At 30.6% G+C, this 21,767-nt stretch overlaps 3 protein-coding genes across 11 annotated transcripts; 1 reads left to right on the top strand and 2 right to left on the bottom strand.

The window, feature by feature from the left end:
• Positions 1-12: 12 nt before the first annotated feature.
• LOC122571960 (MAP kinase-activated protein kinase 2) lies at positions 13-13,691 on the top strand. 7 transcript variants are annotated; one of them, XM_043736378.1, is made up of 11 exons: positions 13-2,719; positions 3,024-3,039; positions 3,547-3,824; positions 5,345-5,633; positions 10,900-11,039; positions 11,129-11,193; positions 11,295-11,402; positions 11,509-11,607; positions 11,705-11,780; positions 11,862-12,072; positions 12,151-13,691. In XM_043736378.1, exons 3-11 carry the CDS (start codon positions 3,790-3,792, stop codon positions 12,388-12,390), a joined length of 1,263 nt encoding a protein of 420 aa, XP_043592313.1. In that variant the 5' UTR covers positions 13-2,719; positions 3,024-3,039; positions 3,547-3,789; the 3' UTR covers positions 12,391-13,691. The 7 variants fall into 7 exon arrangements, with proteins under 7 accessions (XP_043592313.1, XP_043592322.1, XP_043592295.1 ...); XM_043736387.1 differs by lacking the exon at positions 3,024-3,039; XM_043736360.1 differs by having other exon boundaries at positions 13-3,039.
• Positions 13,692-14,692: 1,001 nt separating this feature from the next.
• On the bottom strand, positions 14,693-17,269 carry LOC122571990 (piggyBac transposable element-derived protein 4-like). Its single transcript, XM_043736426.1, has one exon. It carries the CDS (start codon positions 15,843-15,845, stop codon positions 14,787-14,789), a length of 1,059 nt encoding a protein of 352 aa, XP_043592361.1. The 5' UTR covers positions 15,846-17,269; the 3' UTR covers positions 14,693-14,786.
• A 184-nt stretch (positions 17,270-17,453) lies between these two features.
• On the bottom strand, positions 17,454-20,412 carry LOC122571950 (enhancer of mRNA-decapping protein 3). Of its 3 annotated transcripts, none has more exons than XM_043736347.1 (6): positions 19,707-20,412; positions 19,332-19,502; positions 18,983-19,242; positions 18,772-18,908; positions 18,456-18,692; positions 17,454-18,383 (listed from the first exon to the last, which is right to left on the bottom strand). In XM_043736347.1, exons 2-6 carry the CDS (start codon positions 19,487-19,489, stop codon positions 17,790-17,792), a joined length of 1,386 nt encoding a protein of 461 aa, XP_043592282.1. In that variant the 5' UTR covers positions 19,490-19,502; positions 19,707-20,412; the 3' UTR covers positions 17,454-17,789. The 3 variants fall into 3 exon arrangements, with proteins under 3 accessions (XP_043592282.1, XP_043592261.1, XP_043592272.1); XM_043736337.1 differs by having other exon boundaries at positions 17,455-18,383; positions 19,332-19,506; positions 19,707-20,411; XM_043736326.1 differs by lacking the exon at positions 19,707-20,412 and having other exon boundaries at positions 19,332-19,684.
• Between the last annotated feature and the right edge of the window lie 1,355 nt (positions 20,413-21,767).

The raw sequence follows: 21,767 nt of genomic DNA, 5'->3' as shown, positions 1-21,767 counted from the left end.
ATATACACACATATACGTGTTAGCGTTAAATGACTTGAATATTTTTATACATTCAGAAAGGAAAAATGTAACGAGGCAATGTTGACTTTTATTTTTCATAAAAAAACTATAATTCTCTATATATATATATATCTCACATGCCTCTTTTTAAAGTTGTTAAAACTCAGGGTAGATGTGTTTTAACTTGTTAATCAGATGTAATATTTAGCTTAAAATATTTCAACGTTTGACATTTTTTATTTATTATAAATTGACTGCCTATTGTACAAAACTTTCCGTCTTACACAAAACGTTGTATTTGTAAAGAATGTTAATAGTAACATATTTATTATCGAAAATATTATTATCATTGCTATCAGTATAAACTCATCCTTTCATTAAAATTACAATGTTACAATATCATATGTGACTAATTATCACTTGATCAAAAATCAGAAAGAAGCTTTAATTTCGAGTTTTTTTAATAAAAATATATACCTGGAAAGTTTTGTATTGGCATATATTATAAAAAACATGTGGGTCAATATTATTATACTTATAATTTATTAGCAGTGAAGAAAGATAACCCTTTGCTCGAATTAATAATCTTTTACTTCATCAATTCAACAGTTTTTTATTATATATATAATATTCTAATTATTTTTACGTATAAATGTTGAAAAATTATAAAAAAATTTTAGAAAAATTTTTTTTCTGTCACATATACATTAAAATCTTCACAGAAGTTTAAAACATTAACTAAATTATTTCTTTATGATCACTGCATTTTTCCGTCCAAAAAATCACTAATGTCTTAGTTTTGATAAAAGAGAAGATAATTCAATATAACTATCAGTACAAACAAATCACATATTTCGTTGTAATTTTAATGACATAGTAATTTTGTTAAATATGAGTTGGCATATGTACACTTTTTACTTATTTTTCTAGAAAATAGTCATTGCAAATATGATATATTTCTAGACTGTTTTATTGTAGATTAGGTAAAAAAAGATGCATCATATTTAAAATGCCCATAAAAAAAGAATACATTGTGCAATAATACTAATTTGTGCTACATTCAAGAAAAAAAGATCAGATCTATTTTATTTTCAACAAAATAGAAACGGAATTTTCTTAAATATTGAGTTTATTATGCATCAAGTATTATTTACTTCAAAATGGACAATAATAGTATATTTTTTACGAGAAACAAACACACTTAGCAAGTTAAAGGAAATAAAGAAATAAATATGTATGCGTTTACTTAATAAATTGTACATTTTATATCTTACTGTTAATTATTGTAATTATATTCATATAATAGAATATAAATGTAAGCGCATATATTATTTGTATGTACTTGAAAATTATGAAATATTAAATTAGCACTAGTAAGTTAGGATAAAAGTAATGCTATGTATTTAATGTTATTAATAATATTTAGAATATGATATTTTTCCGAGTTATACTGTAGCGAATGTACGAATCGTTAAATATTTTTAAACTGTTCTCAATTGTTAATGTTCATAAAAACGTTTTGCTGGTTGAGATTTCCATAAACATTTTTCTGATTAATAGGTATAAATACTAAGTACAATATTTCTAGCAATGTTTAATATTTAGTTAAACATAAGTATTTTCTCTAATTCGATAATCCAAAGATTAAACCACAATACGTTTTCTTTTCAAGACGTTCTGTAAATTATATCTGTTGATTAAAATCGGATGTAATTTTTAGTAACTATTAACAGTACATGCTATGTACTTTAATAAAAGTAATAACGAATTTTTCATAAAATGGTACTGTGGTGCATTGTACCAATAATGATAATACTGATGGTAATTTAATTTTACAGTATCATAAGTGATATTGACTGTAATACATAGAAATTGTTATTCGTATATTATGAAAGAACTTATTCATTGCATCACATGTCACGTACAATCTTCCAATGACAAATTGTATTAATGGAAATTATCTTTTTGGCTTTCATATACTTTGTGTAATACAGTTTTTATTTAATGAAATACTTAATGGACAATATGATTAGAAATGATAAGATGAAAGAGAAACCTGTATGTAAATATAAAATGTGCCTGTACGAAAAGATATATTTATATTAAATGTAATAATTTTGTAATTATCCAAGTGATAAAAATGCAAGAGACCTGAAGATTGTTGCCCTCTTCAGTTTTATTACATCGAAAAATTATGTATATATATGCATACATGTCTAATTGTAGTGTAACATAAAATAACCCTATAATAATAATTGAAAAAAAAATTATTAGCTTGTAAAGCCGTATTTCATTTAATCACTCCGTCATCACTTTAATGTAGTAGATTTTTTAAAAACTAAATTTCATAGAAGAAATTGTAGAAGGGGCCCAAAATACTGAAGTATGGACCTGAAAAATTATAGCGTAGAGTCGTCCCTGTGTAGTGAGTCACATCCTAAGATTGCTTGCAGGGGCGCTTCGCTTTGCCGCCATAGCCGTTTTATCTACTAGTGTTTGTGAATTGGCTTTTGGTATGAAAGTCCGAGTCGTTGAGTGGACTTGAGTTCAGTAGTCAGTAGTGATCGGTCGAATACACGGAAAGTATGGTTATGAAAAAAGTTGCGTTTGGTTAACTTTCTTCTTATTAGGTTTTTCACAGCGAGAAAAATCGGTTTCCAACGGCGTCATCGAATAATTTCATATTCGTGTTAAAACCGGCTATTTTACGACAAGTCAGGTAGACAAATATTTTGATCTTTTTGACCGTTTGGTATTCGCGTGACACACCTCCGAGAAACTTTTTCTTTTTTTCGTGTGAAACAAACGAATAGAAGCATAGTTACATTCTGAATATTCGTGAACATTATTTTTTATACCTTCGTATCGAATTGTGATTCAGTGTTATGACGTATCGTGACAAGAATAATTCTTAAGAAATACTAATCGAGTGTTCTCATAACAGTGTGAAATATAAAATGTTGTAACAGTGGTATTCTTTCTTTCAAATATATCATTTTATGGCGGGAAATTGAACTTTGAAGAAGCGGACGTCACCAAGTACGTTAGACAACCAGCATAATTATCTTTTATAATCATGCCAGAGTTCTTTTTTTTTTTTTTTTGGTCTTTTCCCCTGATTTTCAGTTTGCCTTATCTGTAATGCATTTTATTTTGTTTGCATACGTCATACGCTACCGCTATTTTAAGTAAATCACTCAGTGAATCTTGATAAGGTATAGATGGCGAATTTGGCGGTGGATATACGTTTATGCAAATAGATCTTCGACAAGTCATTTTGTGTTCTGTTCCTCCCATTGTGTTTATATTGCCAAGTTCATGAATCTTTTGGCTGTGTAACTTGCGTAACAGAAATGCGATTCATCTCATTAGAAGTGTTGAGATAGACACACTGCATCCCGTGTAATCCCTCTACACATATGTACATACGCACATGTAAAAACTTGCTTTCTGATAATTGCTTTTTTGCACGCTTCTTTCCATCGTCAATCACCAGTTTCATTATTGAGGATGAGTTATATTAGTTTTTTTATCTTCGGTTTTCAGCTGGCCTCTTCCCTCTCTGTGCGATTATTCTTTGGATATCGAGTTTTGAGTTACGATTAGAGACACATTCTTATTTTATTCGACGACGCGGAGCTCACACAGTTAATCCATAACTCGCCGCTACCTGACTGTGTTACCTCTGAGAATTCTTTGGAATTTCGGCCCTCCCGGAAGGCGATGCTTTCTATCTTCGTTCAACGATTCGATTAGAAAGATTTCGAAACGTTAAAAAAAGCTACACAAATGCCGAAATCGGCAGCCAAGTGGACATTCTGGAGGTCTCTGTCATATTATTAGACTGCAGATGTTCATGCATATTCATACTTTCATAAATTATTAACTAAAAAGAATGAAACTTAAATAAACACTTATATTATCCATTACATAATATAACATATAACATATAATTCACTTTGGATATCTTATGCAGTTTTGCATATTACGCGCGTTTTATATAATTTCCGCTTTTAAATTTCCCATACGTAAATGCATAAACATCTGTAGAACGTATTATATTTTATTTCCTCGAAATCAATATATCAGATTGATTTAAATACGATAACGTCAACTCGTCCTTTTGAATAATACGACGATAAACACTATTCCTCATCATTCTTTGTAGATTTTTGTTCGTTGCAATCATAACAATTGCACATTATTACTTAATCTCGTGCTGATTAAAACTTGCGACTGATTTTTTAACCCTGTTTTACGACGTTTTTGTCCTTTGTTTTTTGTTTCTTTGATCTATCGATCGATCATTTCTGTTGCTGTTTTATTGCGTGTATCGATCATCATTAAAGCAACACATAATCGACGCACCCGATTGGGATAGTCTTGATAATTTGAAAATGTTCCATTCACGTGCGTTGAGCTATGTAGTATAATTTTACTGCAATCGATTGAACTTAGTTGTGTAATACATAAAGGTGTGCGCGTATTTGAGTAAGTATATCGTGCTATATCGTGCGTGTGTACTTACAATGTGATCATACAAACGAATATGCAGTTTGCCAAAATATTTCCTGTAAGTTAGAAAGTAAATTAATTTGACCAATTAACTAATTACCATACGTGATACATTTTTACCTTATAACTTTTTACCAATTTTATTTCCTATAATCGGTTTAATAACTTTTATAAATTTAAAGATTTAGTAATTACGTAAAGATGTAAATTATATAAATTACATATACATAATATAATTCAAACATTGATATTTTCTATCGCAATGTCAATTTGATAACAACATGCGAATAACTGCTTGGCGTACCACGTCGCGATTAATCAGATGATAATGGACTTATCAGTTTAAGGTAATAAGAAATACTTGAAATCTGTAATGAGTAACTTCTTCATACGAGCCCCGTGGCGAATAACAGGAAATACGATTTACTTTCGAAAGGATATAAATCGCGTTCCGTTGGTAACTCTTAAAGATAAAATAGGCGCCGATGCGAGTGATAAAATAGCTTTTCGTTGGCAAATAATTTTTTTTTGTAGCTATACTACTGTCAGTACTGTCATTCGCGTGGCGCGCTCACAAGTGTCAGCACGAAATATGCTATCGTTCTAAGATTTTTCTTATCAACGGTCCCAGTCAAATCGTCGTACTTCTTCGCATTTCTCATGAAGTGTCTCAATTTTCTCCGAATATTTATGGTGTCGGTACATTTGCGTTATTTATATATATATATATATACACGTAGTACACACGTAGAAAAAGAAGAAAAATAAGAGTCGAGCCTCTTCTCCCCCATGGGATGAGAACGTGATTGACGATCGATTACCATTTTAGAAAGTGCAAGAGGCCCGTCGGCGAGGAGAACGAGGAGAATAAGAAAGGAAAACGGAAACGAGCAGCGGAAATAGAGATCGAGGTGTCGACGAAAGAGAAAGAGGTTTCGACCGTGGAAACCAAACGGAAAACCATGGAACACACGGTCACAAGATGCGACACCCGTTTACCAAAAGTCACACCGATCACCGATGACTATGAAATCAGTAATCACGTGCTTGGTCTTGGAATAAATGGAAAAGTTGTTCAGTGTTATGACAAAAATACCAGGGAAAAATATGCGCTCAAGGTGAGATAACGATCAACGATTTCTTCCGTGGAATCGGTCATTCTTTTTAATTAGTCTTCGTTGGTTATTCTGTGAAATCGGTCATTTTTTAAAATCAGTCTCTGTTTTAACCTGTGAAAAATTACATATGTGTTTGTCTTTTGTATATACGTATACGAGAAAGTGGATTTAACCCTCCGCGTGCAATGTGCGACATTTTAGCCTCCCAACGATTCTTCAGTCGCCAAATAATTTTGTTTCAACTTCGAGTTTTTAACAACAAATTGTTTAATATTTTATCTTGACACCTATCAGGATATCGTAGTAGAGACGTTAAAAGTAGCCATAAATTTTTCTAAATTTTTCAAATCCTCGAACATGCCCTACCGTGGTACGCTATGTTAGTAAAAAGTAGCTTGCACCCGGAGGGCTAATTTTGTGTTAATGGACTTAATTTTAATGGAACATAAATATGAAATAAACAAATATGAAAGCTTCAAAACATCGAAATAATCGGATTAGTTCGTTCTTCCTTTGTTCAGGGAAATGATGCTATGCGCGTATTACGGTGCAAGCAAACCTGATCGAATCCTTTGGTTTCTTTATATTCTATTTTACTGTGCGAAACTACCTGGGAGCTGGGAGACTTGATTAAAATTTCACGCACGAGCAATAAAACGTTGTGTACAGGCATGTAATTACAAAAGCGGCATGTATGACGACACGTGTAGGTTGAAAACGTCAGACATATTATTTTTCATATTGCTGCTCGATTATACCGACCGAGATAAACGTAACAGGGTTTACGAACGTTTCGATTGTTATCAGTAGATATAAAAGCAATATATGTTTCATACATATAAGTGTAATATGACACATCTGGCCTTAGTTATTTTTGGAACATGCGGAACGATGCTCCAAGGATGAACCGGATACCTTATTTCATGCGTGTACATTTTTACGCATATATATCATCTATCAGAGATGTACAGTAATGTCACGTTAATTGTTCGCCATTTCACTTCTCTAGCTGGCTATCGCTATCCCCATCGATTCTTCATACTGATTTCGCGAGTGTACCTCTGGCATTATGTTTCTAAAATAAACAAAGGTATCATGTACTTGTATCTCACTCGCACTCGACAGGGAAAAGAAATGTTTGAAATTTCCTAGAAATATACCTACCTCGATAACTGGCCAGATAAGTTGCCGGATCGTGGCCAGTTAACGAAGTACTGCTGTATCGATACCCACTTAGCGGTGCTAAAGTATGATCATCGACTGACGGTGTCCAAGCGAGTCCAGACCGCGAGTCATCTTCTATTTATACTCGGTGATTTCCCATTCGACGATTCCGACCATGCGGTGTATCGCTCGAAGTCTGTTCGTCTCTCTTATTTTCTCTGTATTGCCTTGGAAAAATTTTGGGGATCCTTGTGTTTTCGTCTTTTCGCGGTCGGTTTGTTGTTCTTGCAACTTCTCGCGCCGCCGTTCCCGCACAGAATTCCACGGGCAACTGAACAAACGCCAAATATGAAATGTCATTGTAATCGTAAATATTATATAAATCATGAAATCAATCGCGCGTCGATAGTAAAAGTACCGGCGAAGGTAATAACGAATCAGAGTCGTGATAACTTTGTCGCGACTTATTAAATACTTTAACACTAACATGTATGTAACTGTTAAGGATAGTTTTATCAGTTTTTAAATTTGAGAAATAATTTAAAGTAGGTTTTGAAGGAAGTATTGATTAAAGGCGTACATACATACACAGAATGTCAACGACCGATTACGTGAATCATACGATGGCACACGCGCGACATACGCCTTGCTAATTTAGGAGCTGTTCCTTGATAGATTTTTCTTGCTATAAACGATATTTTAAAGAATTAAATTTGAAAAAAAAAAGATAAGTTTCGATATCTTTTCGTAGATCATACTTTGAATACACATAAATCAGTTACAAATTATAATATATACGTATATGTATCATATATATGTATATATATAGTTAATAACATATATATATCTCCTATCACGCTTTAACATATCAAAGTATAATATATTTATATGCTATTGTTTACTTTTTGTATTTATTTTTCTTGTATCAATTTAATACACTATTTTCTAAGAATAATCTGGTTTCTTTCTCTGTAAACAAGAAAGTAAGCACGCAATGATGATATGCAAACATCTGATACGTACGCTGTATAATCGTGACTGTATAGACAAGAATAGCTTGATAAGTTTCGACAGTAATATGTCATTATTTATACTTATATATGTAGTATCGATGATCTCATGTTTGCTTGTATAAAAATTATTAATGCTATCAAAGGTATCGACCCGTCGACTAATCCAACATCAAAGGATTAAAATACATTTCTTGTCATAAATCAACTATCAATAGATATTTTCTTTTTTTACGTAACATGGTAGTTTCGTAGCAACGTGTAAAGGTGTAGATCATCACAATTGTATGTGTTACAGATATTAGTCAATTCCCTATCGGTTGAACGTGTATGCCTTTTTTCGATACAGACGATATCTTAATGAAAGGAAAAAAGAAAAACTAAAAGAGGAGACGAAGAAAGAATTCAGCAAAGAAAAAAAGAGAATTTAATGTGTATAAAGCAATTCGTTTGAAATTAATGGTTAGCAAGCAGAGCGGAATTTAAGGATAATTTATCACGTTGAATTATCGGCACTGAATGATTGGAAACGAGTCATATAAATCAGCAAAACAGTTTAAATTACGCAGTATGACCATGAAGAGATGCAACAGTAGTGGCGATAATTCTATTATTCCGACAGCCACAGAATCTTAATTATCTCTTTATATTAACCTTCGAATACTTCCGATTCAATGCTAAATTGATTCGACGCCTCTGCTACACAATAATTATAATTGTCATCAATATGGATCCATAATACGAATTTATTAATGCGAAATGTTTTTATGCGTGTCATTGAAATAATGATTTTTGTAGGACGTGGTGGTCGCTATACGGTGTAAGCTGATACCAATGTATAGATTCTGGTAATACAAGAAACAGCACCTTGAGGCATACCCGAGGAGAAAGTCAGAGAATCATATTTCCACGCGTATCTTCACGTAGCTACAAAAAAGAAAATCAATATTTGCGGACTATGGCAAGGGTTACAAGCAAGTGTTCCTGTTACGAATTTGGTTTTGTTGATTGATTACTTCTTGCCTCGGAGACGATCAGTCGGACTGTTGTCACCATTGTTTCACATTTCTTTGCCTTGACTGTAGCATTCCGAGAACGCTTGAATTTTTATTTCTTCGTTCTTGTACGAACGAACGGTTTCTGTATTTCTGCGATCCGTCAGTAGAATCTCAATAACAGGAAATCAGTGACGAAAATATCGTTGCGATTTCTTTTTATAAAAAGATTCTTTTCTCCTTTACACGTAAGCTTGATGAAAATGTCGAAACGTTTTATACGTTTATTACGTTATTTATGAAATTGATTACATAAAAACGTTATATAATTTATATAATTAAGGTGAGAAAAAGGGGAAAAAGAAGAACAAACGATCAGCTGTATTGCGCGTTTCTTTTTCTGCGTAAAATACGCTAGTGTAGGCTGCTGAGCATAATCTGATCGCACAGCCTATTAATAATAATCCTACGAGTTCAGTTATGCGTCTGTTAGTCGTCGTAACAATGGACATGTCACTTTGTGCTAACGCTAATCACATTACCGCGGAATAATACAAAACGGTCGAATGCTCTTGAGCACGTAACCAATGTATTTTCATTTATAAGGGGAGCATAACAATCGTGGAAAATCCTGCAAATCGAAGCACCTTGACGATTATACGCTGTTCAGCAATATCGGCGAAATCCACTTGCTTAGGGAACAGTCGATTTTCCGTATTTTAAGGACAAAAATTTGAATTTGAATTCGACGTTCTGTAAATTGGAAAATTTAAGAATTTAACGATTAAATTTGAGCGATTTTTTGTCACAGTCTCACTTAACGTAAGGCAAGTTTTATGTGCAAATGAACGTATCTTCTTATGTAACGAGTTTTTCGCAGAGGTTTCATTTATATGTGAGAGTTGTCTATTTCATTATCACCATCAATACAGCAACTTCAAGTTGAAACCGGTTTCGACCTTTTCAAGCGCGTTCCGCAAGTTTTAATTGTATTTGAACATTTTTAGAACGCCCAATGTATTCGATGTTCTAAAAATACTACTCAACCGTGAGACACTTTTTCCGCCCTTCTTTTATCTCGCAACTTTATATCAGCGCCATATTTTTCACGACATGTATTTTTACGAACTGATGCATAAAATTACACGCCACAGATATTGTAATCTCTGAATTTGTAAACATTCTATAGCTATTGAACGCGAAATAACAATATTTTAATGAAGAATGATGCTCACTTTATATTATAAAATATATAAAAGCAAAAGGAAGAAAGAAACTAAGTGGAAACGAAATGAAGTATTATACTAGTCAAGAATTGAGATTAACATGGGTCTTGATCGATGTTACTTAAATAAAGGACATTTATACTGTGCCAATGGCGACTTTGTAACGTTAGATAAAACTTTTGTTTGCTCTGCCAAGTAATTCTTTGAGCTGAACGTTACGAGCTGGTTATACATACGACATGTTTCCAACAGTAATATTTTTTATTATTTTACGTATTCACAAACATAAAGTACTTTTTATCGGTTGTAACATAAAGATGGAAGACATTTAAATATCAAATAAATTATATGTAATATGTATAACATATTATATATACACATAATATATTTTAATCCAACAATATAAATTAAAAACAGTGTTAGTAAGTTAGAATATTACAGTATTTTAAAACTACGTTGTACTCATCGATGCGGACTATCGTACATTAACTCAAGAATGTTAGGTCGCGAACCACTACATAATGCAATAAGTTTTATCGATTTAACGATGGAGTCAGCTGTTTTTAGGTCATTCACCAGCGGTTTTTAAAGCGAATATACGAGTATCATATGTGTGTATAAAATTCATACGCGTTCCATTGCGTATTCTTTTACCTATTAAATATTGTACAATGCTATACGATACTGCCAGTCACTACATTATCACTTCTAATGTATATTCATTTTTATCTTAACAGATTACGTCACTTCATTTATTCAAGGTTTCGTGTAAATCCCCTATAGTCTCGAAATTTTTATGAGCTGTATACAATTGCTATATTTTGGAATTGTTGAATTTAATATTGATTTTTGTTCAATTTTGTGCTTATAGGTACTGTACGATTGTGTAAAAGCACGAAGGGAAGTTGAATTGCATTGGAGAGCATCAAACTGCAGGCACATAGTGCAAGTCAAAGATGTATATGAAAATACATATAGTGGAAATAAATGTTTATTAGTTATTATGGAGTGGTAAGCTTGTAAATATTTGGACTAAGTGATTTTATCGTATAAATGATATTAATGAGTAATATTAAATAATAAGTTTCATCAACTTTTAGTATGGAAGGAGGAGAACTGTTTGAGAGAATACAAGATAGGCAAGATGGTGCTTTCACAGAGAGAGGTAAACTAAGTTAATGTATTATATTTTGATTATATTTTGATGATGTATTTAATGTAAATATAAGAAACATTTTCTGATTATCTTATGTAATTTTTGTATAGAAGCTGCACAAATAATGTATGAAATTTGTGTTGCTGTAAAGCACCTGCATGATATGAATATTGCACACAGAGACCTTAAGCCGGAAAATCTTTTGTACTCTAAGCCTGGTATGTAAATAAAGCCTGGTAAAGTTGAATGAATCATAGAAATGTTTAACATTCATTGAATTGTACTGAATTGAACTTATACATAGATTATGTATTTCGTTTTTAGATAGTACTGGAATATTGAAACTTACTGATTTCGGTTTTGCAAAGGAGACCCATATGAAAGATACACTACAAACCCCGTGTTATACGCCATACTATGTTGGTAAGTTGCTTTTCGAAATTCTAATTTTATTTTTAACCAACTTAATTGCATAAGCATATGGAAATAACAAAGCAGATATTTTTTCTGGTTTGTATAGCTCCTGAAGTTTTGGGACCGGAGAAATATGACAAAAGCTGTGATATTTGGTCACTTGGAGTTATAATGTATATACTGTATGTAACTATTATTTACGAATAAATATTTTAAATTTATATATAAATTCTAAAACATATCAATATTTTATAATATTTTAGATTGTGTGGTTTCCCACCTTTCTACAGTAATCATGGTTTAGCAATTTCACCAGGAATGAAGAAAAGAATTCGGTTAGGCCAATATGACTTTCCAGCCCCTGAATGGTCTAATGTAAGCACAGAGGCAAAGAATCTCATCAAGGGTATGTTGTGTACAGATCCAGCTCAAAGACTTCAAATCGACGAAGTTATGCGCAACAAATGGATTGCTGTAAGAATTCTGTTTCATTATTGCAAATTCATGCGTTGCACGGTCGTAAATATAGATCATTGTCTGTTTTATATATAGCAATACACGGAAGTACCCCCCACGCCTTTACATACTGGTCGCGTACTCCGAGAAGGCGAAGAACTTTGGCCAGAAGTTCAAGAAGAAATGACACGGTCATTAGCTACCATGCGCGTAGACTACGATACGGCCAATTTGAAACAATTAGATCACACAAATAACGCGTTATTAAACAAACGTAGACGAGCGAAACAAAAGAACGCTGTACCACCGACTGCTAATCCTACGCCAGCATCCTAGGGAGACGCAATAAGAGCCAGTCAACACTGGCGTGTCTTTTTACGAAGATGTATAAGGTATAGTGTAATGACCATGAGAATTGTTTTTTGACAGTTACATAATGTAAAATATAAAAAGTTCATGCAGAATAGTCTTGAAAAAATTCTGCCTACGTCGAGATATTAGGCGCATGAAATTGTATTTGACCATGCAATTATGACAATTTACGACAGCTTAAATATTTTTAAAATGCTATCGATCGTAATTGCCAAATTTGAATGACAGGAGCACAGTTGACGTAATAAGCAAAGGATATTTTACCAGTTATGGTGCATTTTTCGCAACTTAAAAGATTTAATAATACAGAAAGAAGTACCAGAATTAAAAATCAATTTGATACGACTAAATAATGTATATTACAATTTATATTTATTGATGAAACGTTGATAAGAAAAACGTCTTGTCATCAGTAACTGCATATATAATAAATTCATATTGAAAAGAAATATAAAAAATATTTTTCAATTTTAAATGGAATGTTGGACTTCATAATGAAGGTCTGTTATCTAATATAAAAGAATACGCCACCTAATTAGCAGCTTCTCATTGATTTACTTAAAATTTAAGTCTTAAATCATAAATTATAATGCTTGGCAATTTTTATGTGTATAGTGGTATTTCCTATATTATCTTTAAATTATTAAACTACTATTATTTATCGTGATTGACGTATAAGACAAAAATACATCATGCCAATTTTTATTAGTATGTTTTTTCAGTTGTTATCTGTGTACAGTTACAATTCATTCAAACTATGAAAATAACGTTTAATTAAAATATAATGCAAACATGTGTAATGTACTTTTAAGTGATATTTTGACTGAGGCTGAATACGTGTAAGAATCCTTATAATTGTTGCAAGGTGCTAACATACGTTGCTCTAATTATTTCGTAGGCATTAAAACAGTACTACAATTTCCTAATTTTTTAAATAAATAAAATTTATAGTAAAAGATGGAACTTAGGAATAAAGATGTACACATTACAATATAAATGTAGTAATTATATTTTTTTAGATGTATTATAAAATAAAAATTGAAATTTAGACTAAAGAAATGCCTTAACCAACATCAGATCAATTTTTAGCTTAATGTTTAAATAGCATAATTAAACATTTCAGTTAGGTACAGATCCACTAAAGTGTAAGGTGAGAGGTGATGAAATCTCATGAATGTATCATTGTTTCTGCTGAGGCAACGTTTATGTTATGAATGTAAATATTATATGTATGAAATATTTTTAATAAGATACTTGTAGTTGAAGCTATGATTATTCATATTACCAACAGCTCTCCATGATAAGTATTAGAAATGTTTAATAGATGAAAATAGATCTTGTGACTGATAAATAATGAGAAAATTAGGCCTCAATTGTTTTCACAGTTCTATATCATTGAATTGTTTTCAGAATAATAGAATTCTAAACTAAGTACTATATTTAGTAATATACTTATTATTAAATAATAGATTATTTTAGAATCGTGAAAACAAGACTTATTCAAAATAAACATCATGTAATGGTTCAGTTTCTAAACCTCATTAAAAATAATCAAACTGAAGGTCAACTAGTTGTATACGAAAACTGACGCAAACTTAAAGAAAGGACAATTCTACACTACATTTTTAAATTAAAATAATACGTTTAATTTCAAATATCATATAAACGACTGTTGCATTATTGTACTTGATAATACTGAAATAGTACAAGTGTTGTTTACGACTTTATAGATTAACATTATGCTTTGAGTTGGACTATAGTATCGAAATATTTTTGTAATGGATTCAAGTATATTGATTTGCACTGCATTTATAAAACTTGACAATAAATGTAAAAAGTATCTTTAATTAATGCAATGTCAGTAAATCTCTGTTTGGTACAGCTTTTGTCCACTGTATAAGTGTCACTTTATTGCTACAAGTAAGCGTAGCGTGAGATATCTTCGTATAACACGTGTTTTATAATGAAGTATTATCAACGTGTATAATTTGCTTTCGATAAATAAAAGGAATAATTTTGAAAGCTCAATAAAAAAATAAAAAATTGTATTATTGATATAACTGTGATAAATATATAAATAAACGTGAACAAGTAAAAAATTAAATTTAAAAAGAAAGTTGTGTATGATACATTTCGAAACACGGAACTATACATAAACCTACATTACATTGTTTACAAAAATATCTTGAACAACATCTTTTATTAAGTTGGGTACATACAACACATCTTCGCATTGGGTTTTTTCTACTAGCTTTATCACTCGTATAGAAAATTGGAAAATGTCTTTCTGTAAGACGTAAAGAACCTTCGGATCTAATAAAAGATACTGTCTCCGTTGATCGGGAATATGTTTGTAAAAGTTACGTAATTAATGCTAAATGAAATTCGGACATTGATAGGACTTTTTTGGTCTTGAATTTATATAAACAATACGAATTCCACACCGAAAGATCCAATAAATGAAAAAATAATCTTTTGTCCCATTGTAAGGTTTTCCTGGTGCATGCAACCGTGCTAATTATACGGTTAGTTTCATTAACAATTTCCATTGATTTATTGTAATCTAATATACACGTAGGCTTCTGTATACAATAATTTATCTTTCTAGAGCTTCGATATTCCGCTGAATGACTTGTGGATAGCATCCAAACTTCGTGTTTGCTCTGCCATTTTAGTGCAAGCAAATTACCCGATGACCGAAAACTTAATTTTCCACTTTTTAATTTTTCATCCATTTTCGGCATATCTTCGCATCGTTTTCTTACTGTTCCGCATGAGTTTATAGTACAATTGTGCAAAAACTTGAATAGTGCGGGGCTTGAGAACCAATTATCGACAAACAATTGATGACCCTTTCCTGAATACTGTTGTAGCAAGTTTACCACAATGTTGCCTGAAATAGCGCCGGTATAAACAATAAAATCTAAAACATATCCTGTCTTACAATCGCACAACACAAACGTTTTTATTCCAAACCTACTCCTCTCAGGTTTGTATTGTTTAAATGACAATCGTCTTTTGTAAAGCATATGGCTCTCATCAATACGTAAGTCCTTGAAGGGACAAAATGATTTTTTGAATGTTTCGCGCAATTTGTTACAAGGTTCACGAATTTTTGTTAGTAGGTTTCTAGACGTCTCTAATCTTTTGTCGCTAAAATGAAGCATCTTTTGTAATGCGAGATATCTATCCCGTGTCATATGTTTACCAAAGACATCTGTTCTAATAATTTCATTGGTACTCCAATATTCATTGCATGATAATTTTTTTAAGCGCGACATTGTCAGCGTCAAAGCTATGAAACGATATAACTCGTTTATCGTAGTATTATGCCACTTTTTCAGTGAGGAAGGAATGTTATCAAATTGTTCGATTGTATATCGATAAAAATTGTTCGTTGTATTCGTTATATGTGTCATCAAATCCTTGGAAAAAAATATTCGGAAATAATTATGATTTGAGATTAGGTAATATTCTCTGTTATAATTCCAGAATCTCTATCGTCGAATGTATGTATATGAGGTTTTAAATTCGCATGCAACCACTTTATATTTGAACTATGGCTCTTTTCTTTGGTTATTTTTGCTTCTGAATCAGACGAAATAAAAACTCCTTCCCGTTCGAAATTTTCACTGCTGTGCCAGGAAACGATGTCGTTTTTGCTTGAGGAATCAGAATACATTGTGTACATTGTCTACAAATTATTTACAATTCGAAGTAAAGTCTGAACAATTAAACTTGCAAGCAATAACGACAAGTAGTTATATTATGTAGCATTCATATTCCGCCCAACTGTAATAGGTACTTATCTAAACCGAGAATTTATACAATAATTAACTAAAGATGATAGTAGGCTGTATATATATATATGCTTTCGGTGATTATTGACTTTAGCCGAAGGTCGACCCTAGGAATACATTCAGTGACTGTTGACTATAGTCGACGCTCGTACCAAAGAGGCCAATTATTCAATTGTACTCTATATTTTAATTACTAATTTACTAATAGAATTATTATAAAAATTCTTTAAACTGTAGTTACAGAAAAATAAAAGAAATATACAGTACCAAGAATATTAAAATCACTAATATCATTTCTTTCATCTCTATCTCTAAAATAGATATAAGAATTTAAACTAATTTTTAGACAATATATCAAACCTTGTCTTATAGTGCCTATTCTAATTAGATTTGCTCAATGTATAATTAATGCATTTATATTTTTCTTTCTACATTATATTTTTAAATCTATTTAAAGCTTTCTGTGCAAGTAATTCTAAAAAAAAATGACGATATTATTTATAGAATTTACTACCATATTAAATGCCAAGACTAATGTTCAAAATATATAAATATATATTTACATGTACAATATAAATAACTTACTTAAGCTACCTATAAGTAAAGTAAATCTTATACAATCATTCTATTACAACTCATTATTTTAATTATGCTACCATATTTCATGCATTATTCAGTAAATACGGACATGTTATAACACAAGTATATTTTATTGCAGCAATAAAAATACTTTTTAATCCATGCTTAACTTTACAAAAATAAATAGTAGCTAAAAGAGAATCCGAATATTATAGAAGACATGTAAATATTTCTTATCTCATATTTAAATTTTATGATTAATTATAAACAATTTGTAAATAAATATTTTACAAATTTTTATAATATATCTCTCACAAGTTATGAAAAATATGTATAAAGAAAATTTCATCTCTCTACTAATAGATGATCTCTTCATGCCAAATTTGGGGGATAAATTCATCTAAATATGATCAGTAGTAATTTTTGTTCCAATGTTATAAATAAAAATGAGTCACATATGTATAAAAAAATTTGTACGATTATATTTTTTTGTAACAGGAATACCATATACTTATAGTATTATGTACTTATTATATACTTATAGTATGAAACGACATACTTGTTAAAATGTATCAAATACGAGTAGTATTTGTAATTTTTATACTTTATAACATTTAAAAATTTATATACTAGATTTACTTGAATTTATTTTTTATTTAAAAGCATTTATTTTTTTTATGTAACTTACAAAACCAAACACTGTATATTTATCATTTATATGTTCGTTTCTTGTATACACTGTATACTTACACATTTAAAAGAACAATTACACACAATTGGCATTGCACACCAAATTATAATTGTTCCTACACAAACTACACTTCATCTCTATAACATTAAATGCTACATCATACATGATCTTTATCATTAATTTCTGACAATATCTTCGCGATTTAAGTATAAACTTTTATTAGCAAGGCATAAAAGTAAAATTATACTAAATTATAACATCTTGTGAGAAACAACATCCTTTTTATAAATTTGCTAAGAATTATTGGAATGCAAAGGAATGACAAATTTTGGTCCAAAAGGAGACCTATACGTTATACCAACGTCCGCATATACTTCGTTTGGCAATGCAAGATTACATAAATATAATTTGCCATTGTCAACACTATGAGATAATGGTAATCCACCAAGCAGGCTACATTTACTAAGAATACCAGGTGTTCCTGTAGCTGGTGGTTCAATAGCTAAAATAGGCGCCCTATTATTATTTGCCCACTTTGCTATAGGTGTAATCATTTTTGGTGAGTTCTCGTCACAAAGTGCTACAAGTATCAAATCCACCACTGATGGCAAGTTTTTAAATTTAGTTTCTACTTTGTTTCCTGTTAACTTGTACAAAGACAATTCTTGTAGAAGAAAAACATCTTCGGAATTTTCTACAAACACTATTGTTTTAATGCCGTGACTAGATAACTGTCTAGCACAATTAACACCTGCAGCACCAGAACGATGAGGTCCACAAAGTGCAATAATCGTTGGCCACTGGTGTGCATTATTTGGATTAAGTCGATGGCTTCCTCCTAACAGTTGCAATATAATTTCTGTACCAGCACGACCAAGAAGTTCCACCTAATTTTAAAATTAGTTTCATTACACAAAAATATTGTAAGCTTCTTTCTTATATTAACTAATTGTACATACTCTACGCTCCCAGCTAATACCCAATCTATCTGCTGCTCCTATTAATTGACGATGAAGATTAAGTGTTATACTAGGAATTATTAAACCATTGTCAGTTACATATTCTATTTCACCAGCACTAGGTACCAGTATCTGCCTAATATCTGCACGTTCAGAAACAATAATATTTTCATCGTGCCTATAGTTTACTTGCTTTTGTTTCTTAGACTTCAAAGAATTTATTTTTTGCCACACAGCCTGTAAAAAGTGTACATTACTTTTAATACTATGTTAATAATGTGCTATGTAATGTAACTATAAAAAGAAAGAAGCATACCTCTTTATCAAATAGGGCTAAATTCTTTTCAAAATCAAAGTCTTGACTCAAGGATTGATCAATTGGAGTACCAAATGTGTGCTCATTTCTTTGTTTACTACTTAATTTTTTTTGTATTGGTTTATCAATAGATTCAGCTGAAAAAGCAAATTATCAAAAATGCTTTACATTTAGTTATTATAAGAAAAGTTAAAATTCTTCACTATTATACCTAATGGAATTTTCCCATTTGCAGGTTGTTCTATTGTGGGTTGAGAATTATTATTTGGCTTCTTAAAATTAGTTTGTGTTTGTGATGATGTGGATTGAACAGAGGATGAAACACTTTCGGAAAATGATCTACCAGCTCTTTTGGCAATAGGTCTCTTTACAGTTATATTATTTTGTGCTTGATTATTATCACTTGTATCACTATTATCGAATCCTATATTATTAATTGATATAAACTCTACATTCAATATATCCTTTGCACTAAAAATTAAAAAACAATCTGTGTACGTGCTTTATTTAATGTTCTTATTTATAAGGAAATTAATCAAATTCTCATCACTAAACGATACCATAATACAACTATAGGTGAACTATGAGGAACTCCGTTACAAAAAGCTTTTGAAAGTATAATACAATCCTTATTTAAATCCACTATTTGTCCTTGATAAGTTCCAACTTCTTCGATACACTTTACAGAAACTGTACAACCCACAAATTGTTCTGACATCCTGATTATCAATCTAGCTGCACATAACAGACTTATAAAAATCATACATCCTCTACGAGGTCTTACTTGAATGAAACTAATTGTTTTATGTGAGTAATGATTATAGAAATATCTTAACATAGTAACAACAGTAAATATTTTATAAATTGGACGATTAAAAATTAAAAAAAATCGAAATTTTTACAAAAACGATTATGAAAACAAAAATTATACAAACCTAATATAGACGATTAAATCTAAATATATTTTTCTTATTTGGCTAACAATGATTACGGTTAATTTAAAATTCTATTATTATTTTGATGTTTAAAAGTATTAAACATATGACAATACATTCATTAACGTGGAATACCGGACATAATTTCCGTATATTTTCATACTACTCCTACTCTAACCCCACACCACCATTTGTAAGAATCTACAACGCGCTATATGAAAACGAAACATACCTCGATACTATTGGTTCATTCCTCTTGTGATCGATTTTTCACTAAAAAAATACTAGAGATTTTCAAATATTTAAATTACTGTTTACGCTATTACATAGTAAATATTTTATGAAAAAAATAAGCATGAATTTTATCCAAATATAAAAAAGTTCACAGAAGATAATGTATAAAATAAAATGAAAAATTATTACTGAAAAATTTAAATGGTACATTAAAGTTATTGGTTGTTGTTCTTTGACATTCTTTACATCCGATAAAGATATTCGTAACATGCATTCTGATGTTCTTCATCATTTATTATGTAGATAATTACGTACTAATATAACTTTGCATTTTTGTGATAGCATCAATTAAAATTGTGATTGACACATTGTATCTTTGGCCTTTATATCCTCATTTAAAATGTAGCACATATTCAACAGATAATTAAATTATTAAAAAGTCCGTAATGTTCATTTTATTATATATATAAATTCATATTTAATTTAAGAATAAATAAAAGTTTACAATATTAAACTTATCTATAATTATCAATACAAATACAGCATGTTTTATATTTTATTTCAATATATTATAGTATAATATTCGCAGAATATAAATAAAGATTATGTTATGTACGTATATAACACAATATTTAAAAAATGTTTTTTTTATACCTTTCAAATATTTTATTTTGTTTCTGAAATAACTATGCATCGTTATATATGGTTTTTGCCTAAACATTTTATTTATATTTCTTATGGTTAAAAATAATAAAAATTATTATTTTAGAGAAATACCTCTAATATATAAGATATACCAATATTTAATAATTTTATTACTCTTCCATAGTTATTTAATGAAATAAAAAATTATAATAGCACACTTTACTTTGTTCTATTATATTCAATGGATTGTGGAATGATGTTGATATAAATCTTTGTTAAGCGCCGAAGCGAATATCTTTACTATAAAGTGCCTGGGAATGTTTTAAGAGGGGAAGCGTTACGCTTTACTGTACTTTAAAGTCTTTTCTACACGAATACATAGGGACTGAATATACGACTACCAACAGGAAGGAAGAAGCTACGTTAAAAGCGGGAATGCCAGTTTATACACGAACATGTAAGAATAAGAACCCACAATGAACACAAAAAAGATTCCTGTCTCGTTGTGCGTCATGACAGTCATGGCCGTCATGGGACTCTCAATGCTTATGTGAAACGAGCCTAACTGTGGGTTGTTGGTTGATGTAGTATATTCCTTCTTCGTATGCTTAAGAAGGAGGGAGCCATCACCGTGTAAAGTGTAAGACTATAAGGTGTAGGGTATAGGGTGTAGGTGTAAGTGACCTTACGCTGGAAGTGAAACGAGTCAACGGCAGATTAACGAAACGGCGTACCTATAATTACATTTTTCTGAATTTCTAATTATCTTGTATACTTTTGTTACCTGAATTTATCACGATATCGCACAAAATATTATGAAGAAAAGTTATATTTTTTATGTTGCAACTTGCTAATTTTAAATTATGCTTTATTCATTTATGACGTATATTTTGTTTATCTAATTATGCTAATTCTTATTATATTATATTATATTTTCGTTATGTTCTATATTCTCTTAGCTGCTAGCTGATAATATAAAATTTGTATCTTAGATTAATCGTAATAAATATATCAAATGAAAGTAATGTATGAAAGGTAAATACCTTGTTCCAATATAAAAGAATCCAACATTTTTGGTAGATGTTTGTTCAAGTGCTGTGAATTCTTAATTTTATTACAGGACTAATTTTTTAATCCTCCTTCTTACAAACATTTTTATGTAATGATATGATAGCTATATAA

This window comes from Bombus pyrosoma, linkage group LG2, assembly GCF_014825855.1.
Source record: "Bombus pyrosoma isolate SC7728 linkage group LG2, ASM1482585v1, whole genome shotgun sequence".
NCBI classification, from domain to species: domain Eukaryota; kingdom Metazoa; phylum Arthropoda; class Insecta; order Hymenoptera; family Apidae; genus Bombus; species Bombus pyrosoma.
Note: the sequence above shows the minus strand (reverse complement) of the source record. Positions and strands in the feature narration are given on the sequence as shown.